At 46.9% G+C, this 21,013-nt stretch overlaps 2 protein-coding genes across 2 annotated transcripts; both read left to right on the top strand.

Annotated features, from left to right (window-relative positions):
* Window positions 1-1,833: 1,833 nt before the first annotated feature.
* Window positions 1,834-14,583, top strand: hivep2b (HIVEP zinc finger 2b). Its single transcript, XM_034562616.1, has 7 exons — window positions 1,834-2,216; window positions 4,495-8,369; window positions 9,027-9,184; window positions 9,318-9,493; window positions 10,119-10,217; window positions 10,311-11,089; window positions 11,833-14,583. Exons 2-7 carry the CDS (start codon window positions 4,599-4,601, stop codon window positions 12,217-12,219), a joined length of 5,370 nt encoding a protein of 1,789 aa, XP_034418507.1. The 5' UTR covers window positions 1,834-2,216; window positions 4,495-4,598; the 3' UTR covers window positions 12,220-14,583.
* Window positions 14,584-16,688: 2,105 nt separating this feature from the next.
* Window positions 16,689-19,725, top strand: txlnbb (taxilin beta b). The gene is made up of 9 exons (XM_034562684.1): window positions 16,689-16,914; window positions 17,057-17,148; window positions 17,230-17,400; window positions 17,986-18,180; window positions 18,337-18,456; window positions 18,589-18,663; window positions 18,759-18,851; window positions 19,049-19,144; window positions 19,249-19,725. The coding sequence occupies exons 1-9, from the start codon at window positions 16,689-16,691 to the stop codon at window positions 19,723-19,725; spliced, it is 1,545 nt and encodes a 514-aa protein (XP_034418575.1).
* Window positions 19,726-21,013: the final 1,288 nt, after the last annotated feature.

Here is a 21,013-nt window from a genome sequence, read left to right as displayed (position 1 = left end):
CGTTTAAAGCCTTTGTTCTGCTGCGTAAGCTTCATGTTCGGAGAAAGACCTCTGATAAATATGGCTGAGCCGTCGCCCCCCCCAAGGCCAAGGACTCCTATTCATAGAGGCACCCAGTTGTTCTCACCCAACGGCACACAGTGAAAACTGAGGAGGATGGTCAAAGCGGGTGAAGTATTTATAGTTGTGTAAATTATAACGTTTCAACGCAAACTGACTGAGCATCGGAATCGAGGGGAAAGACTCGTCGTTTGTTGTATTCTGAGCAGTTTCTGAACAAAGTATTACAGAAATGTAGATTTATTTGGCACGTGTCCAAACAAGTGGCGCGTCATGTGCTCTAACCTGTGGCTGCAGGTGGTGTTCAGGCTGTTAAAGTTTAATCTAACGTCAAGTTTCCTATTTAAAATCTTTACCTGGAGAGTTACCTAAACAACACGATATTTCCCTCTGAAAAGGTTGCTGAGATGAAGCTGGTTCGCATACTTTAATGACTTCTGCTTCTTTAACATTGTTAAACTACATTTTGGCATTTACCACCAACGTGACTGGTGTTCATTGTCTCGCTTTAATACACATAGTAATTGATCTAATTATACAGTTTGTACTTTATACACCATATCTGAAAAGTAACTGAAACTGTAGCTATTAAAGTAATAAAGTGGGATAAAAAACTACCCCCCCCCCCTGAAATGTAGTGGAGTACATCAAATTAAAAGAAAGTAAAAAATACCTGGTAAATTGTATTTCTGTGTATTTCGTTTGATTACAAATCTTTTATTGCACACATGAAATGTACTGTGGTAAAAATAAATGACGTATGCGTTATGTGTATGTGGGGCGACTGTGGGTCAGTGGTTAGTAGGTCCGTCCTTCAATCAGTGGGTTGGTGGTTCAACCCCCGCCCTAGTTCAATCCCCGCCCTAGTCGATGTGTCCTTGAGCAAGACACTTAACCCTGCATTGTTCCCTGTAGCTGTGTCGCTTCAGCTAAATGACATGTAATGTAATGTGTGAAACGATAATAAACAACGTCACGATAAGCTGCTTTATAGTCAATAAATTAATGGGGTCAAATTTTTAAAAAAAACCCACACAAACATCCTCCATCTCGCTCCTATCTTAATGACGTCATTAGTCTCAATTTTGAACGCAACATGCAGAGTTGTATCAAGTATAATGTGGTGGAGTCACGTCGGGAGGACGTCTTCAGTGAGCAGAAGTTCACGTCTCTGCGGAGGCTCGAACTCGTGCATATGATTCACAGGAAGAGGTTTGCAGCTGCACATAATCGGCAGTATTGTCCCCGTTGTTGTTGTTGTTGTTGTTTTTTGTTTTTTTTCTTCCTCGCCGCGTTAATGACACCCCTCATCACGACTCTCTCTCTCCATTCACAAAGCGAGAGAACCGGCTCTGAGCAGAGTGTGTCGGTGTCTCGGGATTCGGATGAACACGTCTTAATTTCTGCAGCAGCCAAAAAAGCCGTCTTTTCACCGAGTTGCTCTCCTTAGACGGAATGAACGGCGTCACGCTGGAGGAAACGTACATTCAGAGTGGCCGCACCATGTGATTAGAGTGCCTCTTCAAAGCGCGTGTGTCACTTCTGCATCTCCTGCTTCTATTCGCATCCTCCGGTCCGACTGATTCAGATCACACTGAACTCAATGAACTTCATCCAATGTGGGGCTGAAATAAACGACTGAATCTAGGGGGGGGCATGAATGGACTCCTGCTGTCTAAGGAAAGGTGATGTTTTTGGCTCTTCGCATCATAATATCTGACTCCTCACTCGTGTGTGTGTGTGTGTGTGTGTGTGTGTGTGTGTGTGTGTGTGTGTGTGTGGAGGGGAGGGGAGGCAGCAAGAGAGAAAGAGAGAGAGGGAGAGAGAGAGGAAAAGCGTCCTTAAACGTGGGCTGTTGTGTAATCCCTCCCAGGGCCCCTTTGCTATTTTTGTGCCTGGGTCCGCACGTCACGGTTGGGTATTTTCTCTGGTGACTAGCTCGCATCAATAGATCTTCTAATGTACACCCAGTCAGCCAGCAGCTTCATGACTGATGGGACTTTACCCTGCTAATTTATTTCATTATTGTTACCCCCCCCCCCACCTTACCCCCCCTCCACCACCCCACGACATGAGGAGAATGGAGCGGACTATGCAGCATGAGGAATGTCACATGTGACTGTTGCTGTGGGACAGGGGGACTATTCAAATGTCAGGTTTGTATGAGGATTATGTTTGATATCTGAATGTCAGCTGAGCCGTGGATTTTCTTTTCTTCTTCTTCTTCTTCTTCTTCTTCTTCTTCCCTTCTCCCATCAGACCGTGTGCTTCATGTCATTCTGATCACAGTGAGGGGCTGATGCATGCTATGTGCTATGTTGCTGTCAGAGCACCACAGAGGGTTGTGTTTTTCTTTTCTTTTTCTTTTAAACCATCCAGCGTCTCTGCAGCCGGTCATCTCCTGTATGATATTTATGGATTTGTGTGTCAGCGGGAGGCTTCACGCCTGCTCCCTTTCATGGCCAACTTAGCCTCTATATGATGTAATGCAGCGGCATGATGGGGGCTCGCCACAGCCAGCATTTGTTGGCTCATTGTCCTCTCTCTCTCTCTCTCTCTCTCTCTCTCTCTCTCATGTGTGTATGTGGTGTGTGTGTGTGTGTGTGTGTGTGTGGACAAGCAGTGAGGGATGAGCCCCCACGAATGTCTGCCATTCAAATGAATCTCACCATGAAGTCATTTCTCCATCCGCGGGGGCATACTGTACCACGGTCGTCCTGAAGCACACCTACTGCCTCCCACCTGCCTCCTGTTGTTGCACGTCATTGCTGCTGTGTCATATATTTTCGTATCGGTTAGTGCTTGTTGCTAGGAGCGAGAGCAATTTGCAGTGAAATGTCTGCTTTATATATGTCTATATATGATATATATATATATATATAAAAGAAAAGTCTGAATCGGTGGAGGGACTTGTCAATGAGGCTCTGAATAGGTCGTCTCTGTTCCTTCTCTATCGTGCTTAGTCTAAAGGTATGCATTGTTTCTGAGGGTTTTATCTCGCTGTCACTCTGCGCCCGTATCCCCCTTCCCTCCACTCGGAGCTCACCGAGGATGGAAAACTATAGCAATGAGGTCAGACCGACCTTGAAGGGGAGCTCCCTACCGGGCCTCTGAATGTTGTTACCCCCCGGGCACCCCCACTTAGTTCACCTCCGTAAACCTCCCCTGTTGAAACATGGATCGTTCCAATCTGAGGCTGCGCTCGACCATCCTTCTTTATCTTTTTTCTCTATCCGACTATGGGAGAAGCCCCTCGGAAATCTGTCTGAAAGCGTAGCGACTAAACCATAAACAGGCAAAAGAGGCGATATGCTTTTTGCACACAAAAAACAACAACAACAAAGGGGAGATTATTACAGATCACAGCTGTTTTCAAGCATCTCTTGAGTCACCTTGGATCCGTATCCTCTGGTTAATGCCTGAGGAGTGTGTGGTGCGCTAACAAAGAAAGAGAGGGAGTGAGAGGACGAGAGTGAGAGTCGGAGGATGTCCTAATTAAGGGGAACTCGGAGGGTTTGAACCAGATAATCTTACATAACGTCGTTAGGGAGGACACAGCGTTTGATACTGAGAAGATGGAAACGACGTGCCCTCAGAGACCCATCCCCACGGCGTGAAGAGAAAGTATAGCGGGGGGGGGGGATGATGAGGTTTCTTCTTGGAGTCCGCCTTGTGTTTACGTACAGGACGGCGTGTCGTCCCGTGCAGCTCAGTGTGTAAAGGATGATGACACTAGAGAGACGGGCGAGCTAAAGAGTTCAAATCCCACCAGAGACGAGGAACCTGCAGGCGTTTGACTGTGAGTCTGCCATCGGAGGAAAGACTTCACCTTTATGCTTTTTGGAGAGATCACGTTGAAAAGAGGTGCAGCTGGACTCATCTACACACACACACACACACACTCACGCAGAAAGACAAAAGTACCTCGGTGATACATTGTGGATATTTACCTGTTGTTTTGCAAAATATATTAATAAAAGGGACATTTCACAGTGAAGGAAAATACGTAGATTTGATGTTGAAAGTAGATGCTGCTGTGATGAAGGATTTGATTCAGCTCTCTCTCTCTCTCTCTCTCTCTCACACACACACACACACACACACACACACACACACACACACACACACAATAAGCATATACAACGTTCAGCCAAGGTTGACATGAGGAACTTTGTTTTTTTTTAGAAGCTTATTAAGAGAAAATAATGTTTTTTCCATTCCTGCTGTGAAGGAGCTCGTTATGAATTTTATACTCCAATTTTATTTGAAGGACTTTTGGGAAACAGTTTCTCTCTCACTCTCAAGGAGGGGATTTGATCTCTGGTTATATAACTAGATTACCCTCTTGTGCCTCTGTATGTGCTCCTAGTGTAGGTGATTATTTGTCATACGTCCATATTTGTCTAATTGTAGCTTCTGTCTGATTTCTTCCAGGTGACCCTTCCCCGCAGTCAGTTCACACATATGTTAATATCACTACGGTCACATAGCACGTAGTGTCCTTGGAAATCGATCCCAAAGAAAGTGACATTGGATTCATGGAGTCACTTGAAACTACTGCGGGGGCGGAGAGCTCCACTGAGGGTCAGGACAGACATGTTGTTGCACAGGCAAAATGCTCCTCGGAGGCGGCGCAGACGAGGAGGAGTCCATCGGTCGAATTGGAAGGCGAGGGGCGGCACCAGCAACTGCGAGAAGGTCAGAGCCGAGACACGTGCGGTTTCATAGAAACGTCTGAAGACCAGCACTCCCAAACTCAGTCCGCGAGCCATCAAGACCACGAGGAGTCTCCGTATCCAGCAGAGCCCACGAAAGGGTTTCCCATCGGCAGACAGAGATCCACAGAGTCCACCAGCCCACCTGAAGTCCAACACCAGTGTTCCCATTCAGGGATGGATCAGCTGTCAGACGCCGCGTGCAAAGTGGAGCAAAAGGCGCAAAAGCCCGGGAAGTACGTTTGCGATTACTGCGGAAGGGCGTGCGCCAAACCCAGCGTGCTCAAGAAACACATCCGCTCGCACACCGGAGAGCGGCCCTATCCGTGTGTCCCGTGCGGCTTCTCCTTCAAAACCAAGAGCAATTTATACAAACACAGGAAGTCCCACGCTCACTCCGTCAAAGCGGGAACGGCGACGCTCTCGGAGCTCGGTTCTTACAACGCCAACGCGGACCAGGGGTCTTTTGAAGGGGAAGGAGAGTTGTTCTCCGACGCGGAGCAAAGCACGGACACGGACGAGGACGCGCTCAGCGACCCGCTGCTGCTGCTGGACTCTCCGGTGGAGGGATCGGATAACACCGCTGTGAAAGTACTGAATCTCATCGCTCAGAAAAAGGGAGCCGCGTCGATCTCGGCTCAGGACGGTTCACCCCAGCCCCAAGAAATCAACGCCTCCGAGGCCGGCCGCGCAATTCAATCGTGCACGATCAAACAGAGGCTTGCCCTTCGGCTGTCCGAAAAAAGAAGCAGCGACTCGGAGCACAATCTGTCCCTCCCGAGTCAGTCCAGCAAGGGCAGCACGGACTCCGGCTACTTCTCGCGCTCCGAGAGCACCGAGCACCAGACGGGCCCTCCGAACACCAACGCAAAGTCCTACCAAGAAATTATGTTCGGCAAGTGTTACAGGCCGAGCCCCAAACAGGCGGCGGCTTTTGTGGCTTGCAGCACGGACTCGGACGAGTACACGGGGAGACGCTCGGAGAGAGGAGTGTCCCGCGTGTTCACCCAGGAAAAAGACGCCGGTGAACCCATCAAAATAAACACAAAGTCGTTCACGAGGGAGGAGGTAAAAGAACTGCAGTTAGACGCCGGCTCCGACGGGGGGACTCTGATGAGGAGCAACTCGATGCCAACGTCCCCGGCGGTGTGTCTGACTATGCCTCAGGCCCTCAGAGGCAGCCACTCGTTTGACGAGAGAACGAGCACCGGGGGCACAAGGAGGCTCAGGCGGCAAGCTGCTTTCGAACACTCGGCGCACGACGGCCACGGCGACGCAGACGGCCACGGAAAGATGAGCGAGAGCGGCACCTCGTCCGCGGGATCGGAGATGGAAAACCACCCCTCCGCGGCCTCCAGTATGAGCCATCAGAGGCACGCGATGGAACTGGCAACGCGGAAGCGTCGGAAAGAGAAGAGGGAGGAGGAAGATTTGCCCGGTCGATACGAGGGCCATCCCGAACAGTGCGAAGACATGTTTGACTCGAGTAATGACTACGATTCAAAAGAAGCTGCCGTGGGCCTCATGGCATTAGGAAAAGGGCATTCTTTATGTATGCTCACACAGATGGACAGGTGTGACATGGACATATCGGTGAGCCCCGAAATGTCCGGGAGGAAAACTTTAGGGAACGTCATTTCTGTTATCCAGCACACAAACTCAATAAACAGGCCTCACTCCGAACAGTCCGAATCCTACAAGTACCATGGGCAGAGACAGGATAGTATGCCTCTGTTTCAAGCTATGGAGGCGAGTGAATCCTACGAGTTGGAAAGGAGTGACAGCATGCTGAGGCAATCGTTTCAACTGGGCCCCAAACTTGTGCGTCAGCCCAACATACAAGTCCCGGAAATCAGGGTCACGGTAGAGCCCGACAGTCCAGAAAAGGCCCCGGAGGTGCAGGTGAAGGAGGCCGAGAAGCACGTGGAGGAGTTTCAGTGGCCTCAGAGGAGCGAAACGTTAGCACAATTTCCTCCAGAAAAGCTCCCCCCAAAGAAGAAAAGGCTCCGCCTAGCCGACATCGAGCACTCCTCTGGGGAATCCAGTTTCGAGTCTGCCTGCACTAGTCTCTCCCGCAGCCCGAGCCAAGACAGCAACTTATCTTACAGCTCCACCTTCTCCTTTGACAGGGATGAGAGTTTGAAGTCGGTCTCTCCGGCCAGGCAGGATGAATTCGGCAAACCGCTGGAGCTCCTAGCGGTGCCGGGGAGCGGGCGCTCCCTCTCTGTGCTCAACCAGCGGCAACAACACGAAATGAGACGCTCTGCCTCGGAGCAGGCGCCGTGCAACTTGCGCAAGGAGTTCCCAGAGGTGCGCAGCATATCGTTTGACTATGGCAGCCTTTCCCCCACATCCAAAGGTCGACCGGTGGACGTCAGCCTCTCAGCTGTGAGGGAGAGTAGGAGGGGGAACTTGGTGCGGCAGGAGTCATTGAATATGGACACTGAGGTGACACAAGTCCCATCGCAGGCGTTCCCGCAGCACCACAGCAGCAGCTCCCCTCCGTTCGCGGCAGTTGCCGCTCTGCCGCAGACTTTGCCGATATTCTCCGCGGGGAATACGTTCCCCCAGCTGTCGCAACCGAGCCTTCTAGTCCCCGTGAGGATACAGACCCACGTGCCATCCCACGGCAGTATCACATACACTTCAGTATCGCAGATCTTTGACAATCAGTACGACGGCGTGAGCTCCACCACGTCCTCCTCTCAGAGTCAGATTTCCCGTTTGTCGGGGAATCTGGATCCTCATAACGTATCGGCGTACAGCAGACCACCTTCGACGCCGCACAGCCTCAATGTCGAAGCCCTTGATTTGTCATCGGCGAAGCTCCAGACGGGCATCCCCCTCTCTCTGACCTCCAGAACCATCTCGACCACCAACGCCTCCAGCGGCGGCACCAACAAGCGGATGCTGTCCCCCGCCAGCAGCATGGACCTTTTCATGGAGGTCAAGCAGCAAAAACGGGTGAAAGAGGAAAGAATGTTCGGGCAGATCGTGGAGGAGCTGAGCGCCGTGGAGTTGGGGAAGTGTAATTTGAGCGAGGAGAAGGGCCTCAGGTCAGAGATGCTGGGTGCATCCGCGCCTCACGCTCCGGATGACTCGCGTATGAGTACGTTTATCACACGGGAAGAGACGGAGGCCGGCGACCACGGCGTTGAGTCAGCCATGGAAAGCAGCTCAGCTCCCTATTCTACGATATCAGTCGGCGAAGGGAAAGAAGTTGGCACGGAGAAACGGGTGCAGATGGACACGGTGGGGCAGCTGGTCGCCAGTCGAGACCTCCTGATCTCGGACGCGGAGAATTCCAGACTGTTTCCAAGTCTCCGCACGACGACGGGAGTGAGCTGGTGTTATCTCAACCGCACCAAGCCGAGCTGCTCCCACAGCAACGCCCCTTTCTCCTCCGTGTACACAACCTGGTGTGTGAGCTCCCACAACCCGAACCCTCTGGAGCTGAGCACCAGCACCGCCCTGGCTCTGCTGCGGTCCAAACAGAGGGGGGACAAGGTCATATACACCGTGGCGGCCATGTGTCAACCCGGCACGGGGAAACTAGTGTCGTCCCTCATCCTGTGGAGGCAGACCATGGAGCAGGTGAGGAAAAATAGTCCCGGTAAAGCACACCACAGTCTAAAACATAAAAAAAAAAAAAAAGATTTGTTCCCACCCTTCAGAGCAAAGCCATATCGATGACACATTTAATTGGTCTGGCTAGTATCACTCTACACATAATCAAGCTGCACTGGGCAGTTTTCCACTTTGGTTGCCCATCATGCATTTCTGAAATGAAGAAAAGTTTAAAAGACCTTATTACGCAGAATTTCAACTCGTAAAATCGTTTGGCAGAAGCTTCAGTCACTATTGGCAGGTTTCTGGAAATCATTTGCCCGCTGCAAAGTTATGATGCCATAAGCTTTGATTCATCACTTAGTTCTACATTTAACCGTTTGCATAAAAAAATACGTCTGGAAACTACCAGAAACCAAAATGATATTCGAGTAAATGTCTTTTTTCTCTGCTGCAGTCGTGATTTAGCCGGATAAGATTGATTGAGCTTTCAGAGATAAGAAACCCCCAAAAAATCAACTAAATTTGAGTGACGGCACCTGTCGCAGCAGCATAATTCATGTTTCCAAAACATGCTGTGTAACACCAATGCGCGACATACGATATTGGAAGCATCGCGTTACGTTGTCGATACGGTGTGCACTTAAAATGCACGTTAACAAAATGTTTGCGCGCCTGATTCAGCTGCAGAGGAAACCGGAGCCCAAAGAGGTGGACGTCACCTACGGGAAGAAGGTGAAAGACATCAGCTGCAGAGTGAAAAGCGCCAAGGAGGAGTGGAAAGAGAGGGAGGCCTCCACAACCCAAACAGTGCCAACGCGCATTAAGATCTTCGATGGAGGGTCAGTTGAGATATTAGTTATGATAACACTCAGTTCTGCTGACAGCAGCTGTAACAGGATGCTAGTGCATTCACTGTCTGTCCGAGGCCCGTTTCACGCCTTTGTTCATTGGGATACCGTTTCCGTCTTTCAGGTACAAGTCCAATGAAGACTACGTGTATGTCAGAGGTCGAGGCCGGGGGAAATACATTTGCGAGGAGTGTGGCATTCGCTGTAAGAAGCCGAGCATGCTGAAGAAACACATCAGGACCCACACGGACGTGAGGCCGTACATCTGCAGGGTCTGCAACTTTGCTTTTAAAACTAAAGGTGAGTGAGAATAAAAAATGCAAAACACTCACTATATACAGTGTTTGATTGAAACAAGATTATTTGAAGAAAAAAAAAAATATATATATTTATGTATATATATGCATATGTATGTATATTTATATATGTATATATATATATGTATGTATATATGTATATGTATATACATAGTATATATATACGTATGTATGTATGTATGCGTATATATATATATATATATATATATATATATATATTTATATATGTATATCCATCCATCCATCCATTATCACCCGCTTATCCGGGGTCGGGTCGCGTGGCAGCAGGTTCAGCAGGCCGACCCAGGCTTCCCAGGCTATATATATATATATATATATATAAATATATATATATATGAATATATTAAAAATATATATATATATATATATATAATTTAAAAAATATATATAGGTATATATAACTACTGAATGGTGCAAAATCAGCTTTATTATTAGAAATTTCTGGTGGAATTTTCTGAGCTGGACTTGGCTGGCATGTTGACCAATAAAATAACATTTTGGTTCAAATATGCTCCTTTAAGAAGAATTGAGCTATCTTTCAGCCAGAAATGGAAACTTAACTATTACTTTTGTTTGGTCTTTTCCAGGAAACCTGACTAAACATATGAAGTCAAAGGCACACATGAAGAAATGTCTTGAACTGGGGGTGTCAGTGACGATGGATGACACGGAGATACAGGAACATGGTAAGATACCAGCATATCAAATATCCATGCAGATTCATGAACTAATCAGACCAAACTGATGCTTTATTGTTGTTGTTGTTGTTGTTTTAAAAGTGGACGACAGCCAACAAGACTCCAAGACGGAGGCGGTACACACGGCCAAACACCAGTTCTCCGACGCTGAGGACTCCGACGGAATGGACGAAGACGTCGACGAAATCGATGAAGACGACGACGAGGACGACGAATACGAGGGCGACTCCAGCCCGAAGCTGCGCTCCAGAAGCACGAGCCCCCAGGCGTGCGGAGTGACCTCTCTGGCGGTCACGGCCACCGCCGCCCTCCACGTCTACTCCCTCACCTCTCTGCCCGGCGCCGACGTCCGCCAGCAGTCCTCCGGCAGGCGGACCGGCTCGGATCACCGACCCGTCTTCGACCAGAGGGAGAAGTCCTTGGACGAAGACTCTCTGACGATGCTGTCCCCGGACCAGGCCGGCTTCCTCTTCGACCCTTACTCGTCCTGCCTGCTCTCTCCCGGTTGGGAGTCTCCCATCAGGGAGCCCTCCCCGTCACGCCTGCGTTACCCGTCCCCGAGGCGAGAGCTCTCTCCGCGAGGTCGCTCCTCTCCCAGGTGGGACGCCTCTCCGCGGAGGGCTGCCTCGCCGGGCTTCACGCCCATCCAGCACCTCTCGCCGGTCTCGATTGAGCGACCCGTGTCAACTGGAACGGAGCTGGCCGGAAAGCGGGAGTCCTCAATCCGAGGCCGGCAAAGAGTCGTGCTGAGGGCGGTTTCTCCGCGGAGAGGCTCGCACCAACACAAAGGCGGTGGCGAGAAAACCCGACACCAGGCGCAGATGGAGATGGCTCAACACGGAGCCTTTGAGATGGAGATGGTACGTATCGAGACGCGTTGTTTTTATCAATGCGCCACACCGCTGCACTGCTTTCCTTCAACACCATGACCACACACTGTAGTTTTATTTTGAGTCGATACAATATTTGGCAGCTAGCTGGTTATGAATTCTACCCAAAATGTGTATCGATCCACAGCTGAAAATAGTCCCCAACAAATACAATGTTCAGCTCTGTTTGAGTTGTGTTTGCTCAACACTATCCTGCTCTAGGAAAGCATTTAGCTCTTTTTTTTAAGTGGAATCGATCGACTGTGGCTCAGTGGTAGAGCGGATTGTCCTTCAATCAAAGCATTTGTTCGATTTCCACCGACTCCGCTCGTCCATATCGATGCGTGTGAATGATTAAACGGTCCGAACGGGGCAGCTGGAAGCTCCTCCCGTCAGTGTGTGAATGGGAGTGAAGGGGTGAATGGATATATGTTAAAAAGCTCTTCGGGTGATCGGAAGACAAGAAAAGAGCTTTAAAGACCATTAATCTTTTAGTGAGACCCCGACGCATTGTTTTTTTGATCTTTTCATTGGATTTATTGACAATAACAGAAATATAGAATACCACAAGGCGGTTTAATGGATTGTAAAGTTGTGGCCTCTGTGCTCTCCATGTGTTTACTAACCATACTTCTCACATTCTTGCTACCTGTAATATATTTTCACATGAGAAATGATCCTGGCGATGTCTAAAAAAAACCTGCCGCTTCACGCTGCCGATATGTCGTTTTCAGGATCAAAGGAGCGGCTTGGCTCCCGGTCCGCCCGGCGCTGCCAGTTCTCAACCCCAGAACATCCTCAGCCACCTCCCTCTTCACTCCCAGCAGCAGGCCCGCAGTCTGCTCCCCGTCGTCCCGGTCGGAGGGCTCCAGATGTCGCACTCCCCGCCTCCCTCCGGCGACGACGTCGCCTCCTCCTCCTCGGCGCCGAGCCCCCAGAGCAGCGAGGGCCAGCGCTGCAGCAGCAGCAGGGAGGGATCGGTCCACGGGCCCGAGTCCGGAGGAGAGGACGCCTGTCGGGAGAAAAGCCTCGACCCCGTGGACGGCGGGCAGGAGGAGATCGTCCAGACCTGCTTGAAAGCCATCGCCTCGTTGAAGATCACCACAGAGGACCCTCACTGAAAGCCCCCCCCCCTCCTTTTTTCTTTCTTTCTGTCTCCTTGATTTGACCCGGGAGCCGACAGCCCCTCCTCCTCTCCACGCGACACCTGCAACCTTGTCGTCCTCAGCCCTTTAGGCACATAACCTCATCTTTATCCAATTAGAGGCAATATGATAACATTTCTTCGGGTCTCGCAGCTCCTTTTTAGATCCGAGTGGGGATCAAACCTTCGCAGGGAAGAAGAAGAAGAAGAAGAAGAAGAAGAAGAAGAAGAAGAAGAAGAAGAAGAAGAAGAAGAAGAAGAAGAAGCCCACCACGTCGGATGTGCTCTTGTCTTCGGGCTCTTGGAGATGATTGGACGAGCAGCAGGATGTCTCGCGGAGGCGGAGGAATCATTATTGGGTGCAGGTGCAATATGGAAAGATATTATGCTAATATGCCTTTTGTTTGACATAGTAGTTTGCGTACTATTGCACATAAATTATATTTATGGATTCTGTACAAATGTCCTTAACGTATATACTCCTTCTTAGATGCATACAAACAGTGTATTTTACTGTATGTGTACTTTGAAAATAGACTGTTGTTTAATGTAATCATATCGAGGTGTGACGCAGTAGTGCAGTAAATAAAGACTATTTATAAAAAGGGGGAAAAGTACATGTGTTATGAAAACAGTCTGACCAAAATTTTTAAGTAGACGCTTCTTGTGCAGTTTGGTGCTTCTAATCAAGCAGCGAGCGTCTGTGCCTTTTTTTAAACAAAATTTAAAAAATAGTTTTGCTTTTCATCTTTTTATTTCTTTTTTTTTTGCCACGAGAAGGTCGTAAGGAACTAATGCCGAGGTCGGCTTTATTCAGAAGCGTCGGCTTCTTTCTCGTTCCGACGGACGCGGCTTGATTTTACGTGAAAAAAAACAATCTTAAGAAATGTTTTTTCTTATGTTGCATTTTTCTAAATGTTGTGGTTTTTAATCTTGGTAAAAAAAAAAAAAAAAATGCATGGGATTTTGCTATTGCACAAAAATAGAGGAAGTTGAACATGTAATTATGAATACTGTAAGACGTATTTATATATTAGAGCGTGAGCACTTATTGATACTGGTAAATATTTGACTACTATTTATATGGTATATCTGTACTTATGCAGCAGTGATGCAGTTATGCAGTAAAGCCGCGCTGGCATTGCTTTTGATCTCATAGTATTTGCTTTTTGATTAAACAGCGTTTATTCTCTCTCTCTCTCTCTCTTATACAGATGACCAGAAGCATTTTATGAGTTTTTGACGATGCACTTTCATCCTTTTCATCTTGTTGATGTTTAACTGACGTGGTCGGTGAAAAATAAGGGAGTAAAACTTGTTATGTTCTCTTGTGTTAGTTTTTTTTAAACATTCCAGTCGTTTTATTTTTTTCTTTCTTTCTTTTTCATTTATTGAAACACGTTGCACACTAATTCAAGGGGCTATGATGATCAGTCAATAGTATGTTTTCTTGCATTTCAAGTGTAACCCGGATGAATCGATATCACTTTACTGTAAGTAAATACTAAAGTAATGACGTTAACGGCGTGAGTGGGTTGACTATTACTGTGCGTCAGCTCAAAGTAATCATGACTTCTTCTCTGTACATATTTGTGTGTTTTTATGATTTTGAAACTATTTTTGCAGTGTTGAATATCTTTTTAAGAGGTACAACGAGTCTGCGGTTGACGTGACGGAGGTTTTAACGAGTGTCGATGAATAGCACAGTGTCGATCGCTCACTGGATTAAAAAATATATAATACATAAAGTGTATTCGCATCTTCAAAGTTGGTTGCGTTACCAGTTACCAGAATGGACTTTTCAAAAATCGGAAGAAAAAAAAAAAAAACACTTTTGTTGTTCGCTCATGTTTACATAAAAATAATTGGAAAAAGGTGCACTGCTTTAATCCTGTGTTTCCCTTCTCTCTTCTTCTTTTTTTTCCGGAAAAGATGTGCGTATGGCTTTTTGATTTCATGTACTTTTTATTTGTCGTGACGGTGCAGAATGCTGATAAGGTGTGAAGGAACAAGTAAAAGCCTTCCGTTTGCTTTTGGCATACAGTGTGTATTCAGATTGTGTTTGTGTTTTGTTTTTATTGTGTATACTTATATTGACTGAACTGCTTTGTGCCTCTCATGTCTATATGAAATAATTCCCTGTTCGACACACAGAGGACGAATCATTTGACCTCTCAGCTGAGATCTTTAGAGGAAGGAAACCTCAGTAGCCAACCTGTTGTTTAGCTATATCTGGTTAGTCGGGACGGAGTGCCTCTTTTATGCTACGAGGGACTTTATTGTTTGGTGCTCTACTTTTTCAGATTAAATTCAAAAAATTGTTTTAAAAGAATATAATTCTAACCCAAGGATGTGTGTGTTGCAGCTTATTTCATGTATTTCTTTTTCTTCTTCTTCTTTTTACCTCTTTATTCAGAATGGCTCCCGCGCCTTTTTCCTCCTGCGTAACTCTATAACTTTAAATTAGAGCATGCGAGGAATCGGATGAAATCATTCACATTTTACCTTCAGGAGAAGGACAAAATAATATATACAAAATAAAAATGAATCTTCACCCCACCCCTTCCAGAGAGATAGATTGGAGACACTCCTACCGGTGACATCCTCTGGTGAGAAATGATCACTGCAGTCATAACATGGAGCTTCCAAAAATAGTTCTCACCTTGTGGATAATATTCGACCGCTTTCAGTTTTGCGTCAAATTCATCCAGTGTGAAGCATACACTGAGCGAGGAAAAGGGGCTGCGATGGCGGCGCTGCATCACGCCGGCTTTTTTGGGAGGAGGTTCTGCTCTGATTCTGGCCAATCACAGAGACAGATCTTCTTTTTTCTTTTTTTTCTTCTTTCCTATCCTGCTCAGAGACTCTATGCCTGTCAGGCCCATTTGTTAGGATAATTATACGGCTGTTAACAGCAACGCGGCTTAAAATAAAGTTCCTACCGCGCGCGTGGCTTAAAGCAGCATCATCACATTAAAATGGCTGCCCCGAAGATCAGAATAAAATCACTTTAAATGATGGGAGTGTTTTGATTGCATTGGTACACACACCTCCTGCTGTGGGTGCCCCGGCCTCTGTGCTCCCTCTCTCTGCTCAGGGTGAGCTCTGCTCCTCTGGTTTATTTTGAGGTGGTCTTATCACAGCTGTTGTATCTTCTGGTGGCAGCTTATCCCCGAGCCCCTCCACACTCTTCCTTTTTTCCCACTCTGGTCCCGGTAAGACCCTGTTTGCTCGCTCCCCTGCTTCTTCAGGGACATTTTACACTTAAAATACTTACATTCTGTGCTTGAACTCTTCTCTTCGTCTTTTAAGGTGCTTATAACTGCTTGTTTGACTGTGATGGCTTTCTGAAGCTCTGTGGAAAGGAGAGGGACTCAATTGAGTGATTTCTTATCAGAATTAATCAGAATTAATATTTGTTTAGATTCTCTGATCTGTTGTTTCTTTGGACAGTGAAGATACCGATATCTGTTCCTATACTGTCCTTTACTTCAAGTTGAATTTTCTGTCTCCTTTAAAAAATAAGCGAACATAGATGAGGTTCACTCGTGTAAATACAGATCTTTTTTTCGCAGTTGGAAATGCAGCTTTTGTTCGCGCAACCACTGACATTGACATCGATAAGAGTGGATTGGAAATAAATAAATAACTTGCCCATATTAAGAAGTTCCTAAAATAGCCCAGTGGGGGTCTGGAACAGGTGCCATGTGCTCTGCCTGTGAAAGCAGTGTGAAGGCTGCACTCGTTTCATGCACGTAAACAGGCTCCGGCTGAGGAACAATAATGAGCCTCGCTTCCGCTTTAATCGACTGGGGAGGAATCATTTTTTAGTAAAGGAAAAGGTGAAAAGCATTAGACGCTATCAAGACCAAGAACATAGTGTACAGTAGGTCTTTAACATCTGGTTTCAATTTGCTAAAAGTCACCATGTTGGTATCTACTGAGCGACACGGTGATTTCACTATTATTTTATTATTGAAAAATGTGAATAATGGTCCAGTGTCAGAAAATAATGAGACAAATCCAACATGATGTCTTCAAATTCATTGCTTTGTCCCAAAAAAAAAAATCCCAAAGACATTCAGTTCTCTGGCATACATCACGAAAACCAAACCCAGTAAATCATCAGATTGTTGGAACCAGCAAATAGTTTAATAACGTTTTGCTTTTGTGCTTGAAACGTGATTAAAGCAACAATCCAAATAGTTGCTGGTTGATTTTTTTTTTTTGTATCCTGAATAATCGATTAATCGTCTTATCGCCGCAGCTAAATCAGCAAAAAAGGCTAATATGGGTTTGTAAGTATTCTTCACGGTTACACTAGGAAAGGCACACGTGTATATAATAATCCACAATAACGCCAGAAGTCCATTGAGTTTACTATTATTCATCAAAAGGTAATTAGAAAGATTGACACCAGAAACCAACTCAGCCCCGCTCAGAGTAATGGAGGCTTGTCCCGCACCACCCACGGGTCCCGAGGCGTCGCCGGCCGAGGGTCGGCACCTTGACCTGACGGAGGACCTGGCCCGGCAGCTGGAGGACATCATTAGCGCCTACCAGGCGGACGAGATCCCCGCTGAGCCAGAGGACGCAGAGGAGGTCACGGCCGTCAAAGAGCCCCTCACCCGCAAGGACCAGAAACTGGAGAAGAAGATGCTCAAAAACCTCGGTGGGGTATATTTTTTGTTTTTTATATCTCAGCATTTTTCTTTAACCGACTTGCCTTAATCCCATATTCCCAAATAACTTTCTCACTATAAGGGTGTAGTCCAAAATGTATAGTAAATGTTTAATCCTCCGTGGCCGTTCAGGGAAGGACGCCATGCTGCTGATGCAGAGTCTGAACAAACTCAACACCCCAGAACAGAAACTGGAAGCCATCATCAAGAAGCACGCCGAGCTGGTGAGCCGACGGATATCTGGAAGGAGAAGACAATCGAAGAGCGTGCGCGTGTGTTCTTCACCCTTCGTTTCATTCCTACAGCTGGAGGAGCACCGGAGTGACCAGAAGCAGCTCAAAGTCCTGCAGAAGAAGTTGCTCCAGGCGATGAAGGAGAAGGACCAGCTGCAGAGCGAGCACAGCCGCGCCGTGCTGGCTCGCAGCAAACTGGAGGGGCTCTGCCGAGAGCTGCAGAGGCACAACAAGACCTTGAAGGTACCTCACACCTCTGTCTGGTGGAGATCCTCCCAATTTACAAAGACATTGAATACATCTATTTACACTGTGTGTGAGGGAGCGGATATTTCACACTATGTTTAGCTAAAAGGCAGCTTATTTAAGAGGTTATATGTTAGCAGAACATAACAGGGAACCTAAGTGTGTTTTATATTGACTTCTATAAGAATAATGAATCGCTTAGTTGATCGATAGCGACTATCTTGATAATCACTCTTATCATTCAAACGTGACCTGATTACAGCTTTTCAGCTGTGAGCGCTTCCAGGTCTTTAAAATATCTTTATGTTTTAGACTGTTAGTCTGAAGAAATAAGCAACTCGAAGACATCATCGACATCGGGAAATAATCCGCAGATTAATCGATAATTGGAATAATGTGTTGCAGCGCTAATGCTGCTCAGTTGTAGGTGGGAAAGAAAGATATATAACCGCAGCGATTTGACATATTTCACTGTATAACATCAGAGGAGAAGCTAAAGGTGAGCCCAGCTCTATGTCACTGGGCTACTCGTATCACATACCGGGTTGCTCTGAGCTTTAAACGTCCATCTCTGAAACGCAGGAGGAGACCCTGCAGAGGTGCCGGGAGGACGACCTGAAGAGGAAAGAGATCACCACCCATTTCCAGGGCACGCTGAGTGAGATTCAGGCCCAGATCGAGGAGCACAGCAGCCGCAACACCAAGCTGTGCCTGGAGAACAGCGCTCTGGCCGAGAAGCTGAAGGGCCTCATCTCACAATACGACCAGCGAGAGGCGGTACGGATCCTCGTGCCACCCGACACAACCTGAACCGAGCTAGAAGCCTCACGCTTCTTGGCCTGCACATTTTCACGGGGTCTCACATTTATTAGTATTTTTTTTTAAAATTTTTTTATGTAAGCCTCCCCAACAGCTCATAAATTGTTCTTCCAGAACCTGGAAAAGGTCTTCAAACACCGAGACCTGAAAGAAAAGCTGCTGGACACCAAACTGGCGCAGGCCAACATGATCCTGAAGGAGACGGAGGAGAAGCACAAGCTGGAGAGAGAGCTCGTACGTTTTTGAGTACCACACAGTATGAAGTGTTTCCCATGAGAACATGTCCGCGCTTTTAAAAAAAAATATCTCTACTGCTCATCGTCATTCCACCGTTTACATTTTATACATTTTTTTCTTTCTCCACAGATGCTAAAACAGGCGACCGTGTACAAATCGAAGGTGAAGGTCATGAGGGAGCAAGAGAACGACATGAGGATCCAGGTACAGCGGCGAGGAGGCAGGAGGCGCATCGACAACACGTGCCGTTTCGACGTCTCCGCGTCACGTTTTTTTTTCTTCTCACCGTCTCTCCTCAGCTCGAGATGTACTCCGCGAAGTTTGATGAGTTCCAAGGCACGGTATCAAAGAGCAACAGCGTCTACAGCGACTTCAAACAGGACATGGACAAAGTGAGCCTCGAGATATGGGTTATTTAAAAAACAAAAAACAGAAGAGAGAGAGAGAGAGAGAAAAAGATTCCAGTGAGATTTACGCTGAAACTAAAATCTGACAAACTGTATGATCCTACATTCCATCGTGGAGGCTATTTTTAGAAGTGCTTTTACGTTAATTTGTTTCTTTCTTTCTTTTTTTACGTGTGGTGCAGATGACCAAGAAAATGAAAAAGCTGGATAAAGAGTGCCAGTCATGGAAGAGTCGCTTTGATGGCTGCAACAAGAATCTCCTCGGCATGGTGTCAGATGTAAGACACATTTTACTCATTTATAGCCCAATTAAAAGAGTTGGTTGATATCTTTTTTGCCAGTTTTACAAATTACTCTTCGTGCATTTTGAATCCTTTTCCAGAAAGCGATCAAGGAAAAGGAGTTTGAGCTCGTCAACAGCAAGAACCAGAAGCTGGAGAATCTGTGCAGGGCTTTGCAAGAGGAGAGGAGGAGTCTCTACGAGAAGGTGCAGGGAGCTGGAAGCCAAGCACACGTCAACAGCGCCGGGCCAACGGAGAAGGAGGAGCTGGAGACCCCCGAAGACCCTAAAGACAAAGACCCCGACCAGGAAACGGCAGCTCCTGCCGAGACACCGACACCCCAAACTCCACTGACCAAGGAACTGGCTAAACTGAAGGCCGAGCAGAGCCGCCTGGAGGAGATCGCCGTCTCTTTCACAATCTCTCACGTCGTACCCACAGAAACAGTCGTTAGCCAATCACGAGGACCCTCTGAGGGCGGCGCCCAGGAGCCAGAGGAGAACCACATAGAGGAGACCGACCGCGAAGAGGACGAATGCCAAGAACAGAGAGATTTGGAAATGGAGTCGGTTGATTAATGCTGCGGCTGACGCGGTAAACAAATCTGGCTGGTGTGAGATTCATATAGCAATAAAAAGAAAAATGGCAATGCGGGCTTTGTGTTCAGTGTTTGATCTCGATGTTTCAAGATTTAGGAGAAGTCCGACTCCATCGGGGCGGTTTTATTGCTTTTCTAATTCACAGATCAAAAAGTGTTGACTGGCTGCCACTGTGTCACGATGGAGCATCAATACTGAAGATTCACAACCGTGGGGGGAAATATCTGGTTGTTTTGATTAAAATTGAAAAGGTGAGAGACCGTGCTCTCAAAGACATGATGTGATAAGTTAATAAGGTGATTTTCAGCAAGAGACGACCAATCAGAGCTTAAAAAGTTCAGTTTTAAAGTAATTCAGACTCTAGGCCATGTGTTGTGGTACCCCCAACAAATGCAAAAAGAGACCTTTTAGGGGGCACTCTGGCAGTTTTGTGTTGCACAAAAAGTGTTTTACATCGATTCTGGGTAATAAATTCAGTTATCAAATCAATAACTTTGCTCAGACCTGACAGAACTCCTTCCAGAGGCACATAAAGTATTATACGAGCGTACTGAGGTCACTGATCCTCACTGTGGCGCAGCCCTTTAAAATGTGCTCCAACAGAAAAAGCTTTTTGTTTCCCCTTCTCTCTCTCTCTCTCTCTCTCTCTCTCTCTCTCTCAAGTGGACTTGGAGAGAAAGCAGAGGCACTGATAAGACGCTGCATATCTAACGAAACTACAAGCCAAAAAAAGACAGAACATGGCCGAGGCAGCAGACCGGGTGATCTGCAGTCGGCACGTGATTTATGAACGTGTGCCGTGAGTGTAAGCAGGAGGCCCGTCGATCAGCGGAGAATGAAAGGCGGACAGACGTCAACTTTGTTCACATTAGCTCACACATGAACAGTCTATAAATATCATTTACGTCCCAAATGTACAAGTACAAACAGAGCTTCGTAGGAGCAGCACAGATTCAGAGAGACGAGTTGTTTACTTGAATTTCTTTCAAGTTTTTTTCAAATCATATTTCAGCTTCCTAATCGGGATAGTTATTGTTTTTTATTTGTCGTGCGTGGTAATAAATCAACTTTTTTTGTTTCGGTCAGACGCAACGAGCCTTTTCGTGGACATCAACTCTCAAGGAGCATTTCCCCACCAATTTGTCATTTTATCGACTGAACGACGAGTGAATTCATTGACAACAATCAGCAGGCGAATCAACAACCAAGAATCATCATTGATCGCAGCTTCTTAATGAAGACGATGTCAATTCATCGCATCTGAGCA

The sequence above is a fragment of the Cyclopterus lumpus genome, chromosome 22, assembly GCF_009769545.1.
Source record: "Cyclopterus lumpus isolate fCycLum1 chromosome 22, fCycLum1.pri, whole genome shotgun sequence".
NCBI classification, from domain to species: Eukaryota; Metazoa; Chordata; class Actinopteri; order Perciformes; family Cyclopteridae; genus Cyclopterus; species Cyclopterus lumpus.
The sequence above is the reverse complement of the archived record's forward strand: the minus strand, read 5'-3'. Positions and strand labels throughout refer to the sequence as shown.

What these genes read in the sequence shown, in the direction of transcription:
- hivep2b (XM_034562616.1), top strand. Translation starts at nt 4,599, where the DNA reads ATGGAGTCACTTGAAACTACTGCGGGGGCGGAGAGCTCCACTGAGGGT. An exon ending in ATTAAGATCTTCGATGGAGG is followed by an intron (nt 9,185 to 9,317) that starts GTCAGTTGAGAT and finishes TCCGTCTTTCAG; the next exon opens with GTACAAGTCCAATGAAGACT. An exon ending in CACGGAGATACAGGAACATG is followed by an intron (nt 10,218 to 10,310) that starts GTAAGATACCAG and finishes TTGTTTTAAAAG; the next exon opens with TGGACGACAGCCAACAAGAC.
- txlnbb (XM_034562684.1), top strand. Translation starts at nt 16,689, where the DNA reads ATGGAGGCTTGTCCCGCACCACCCACGGGTCCCGAGGCGTCGCCGGCC. An exon ending in GAAGATGCTCAAAAACCTCG is followed by an intron (nt 16,915 to 17,056) that starts GTGGGGTATATT and finishes GTGGCCGTTCAG; the next exon opens with GGAAGGACGCCATGCTGCTG. An exon ending in GGCACAACAAGACCTTGAAG is followed by an intron (nt 17,401 to 17,985) that starts GTACCTCACACC and finishes TCTGAAACGCAG; the next exon opens with GAGGAGACCCTGCAGAGGTG.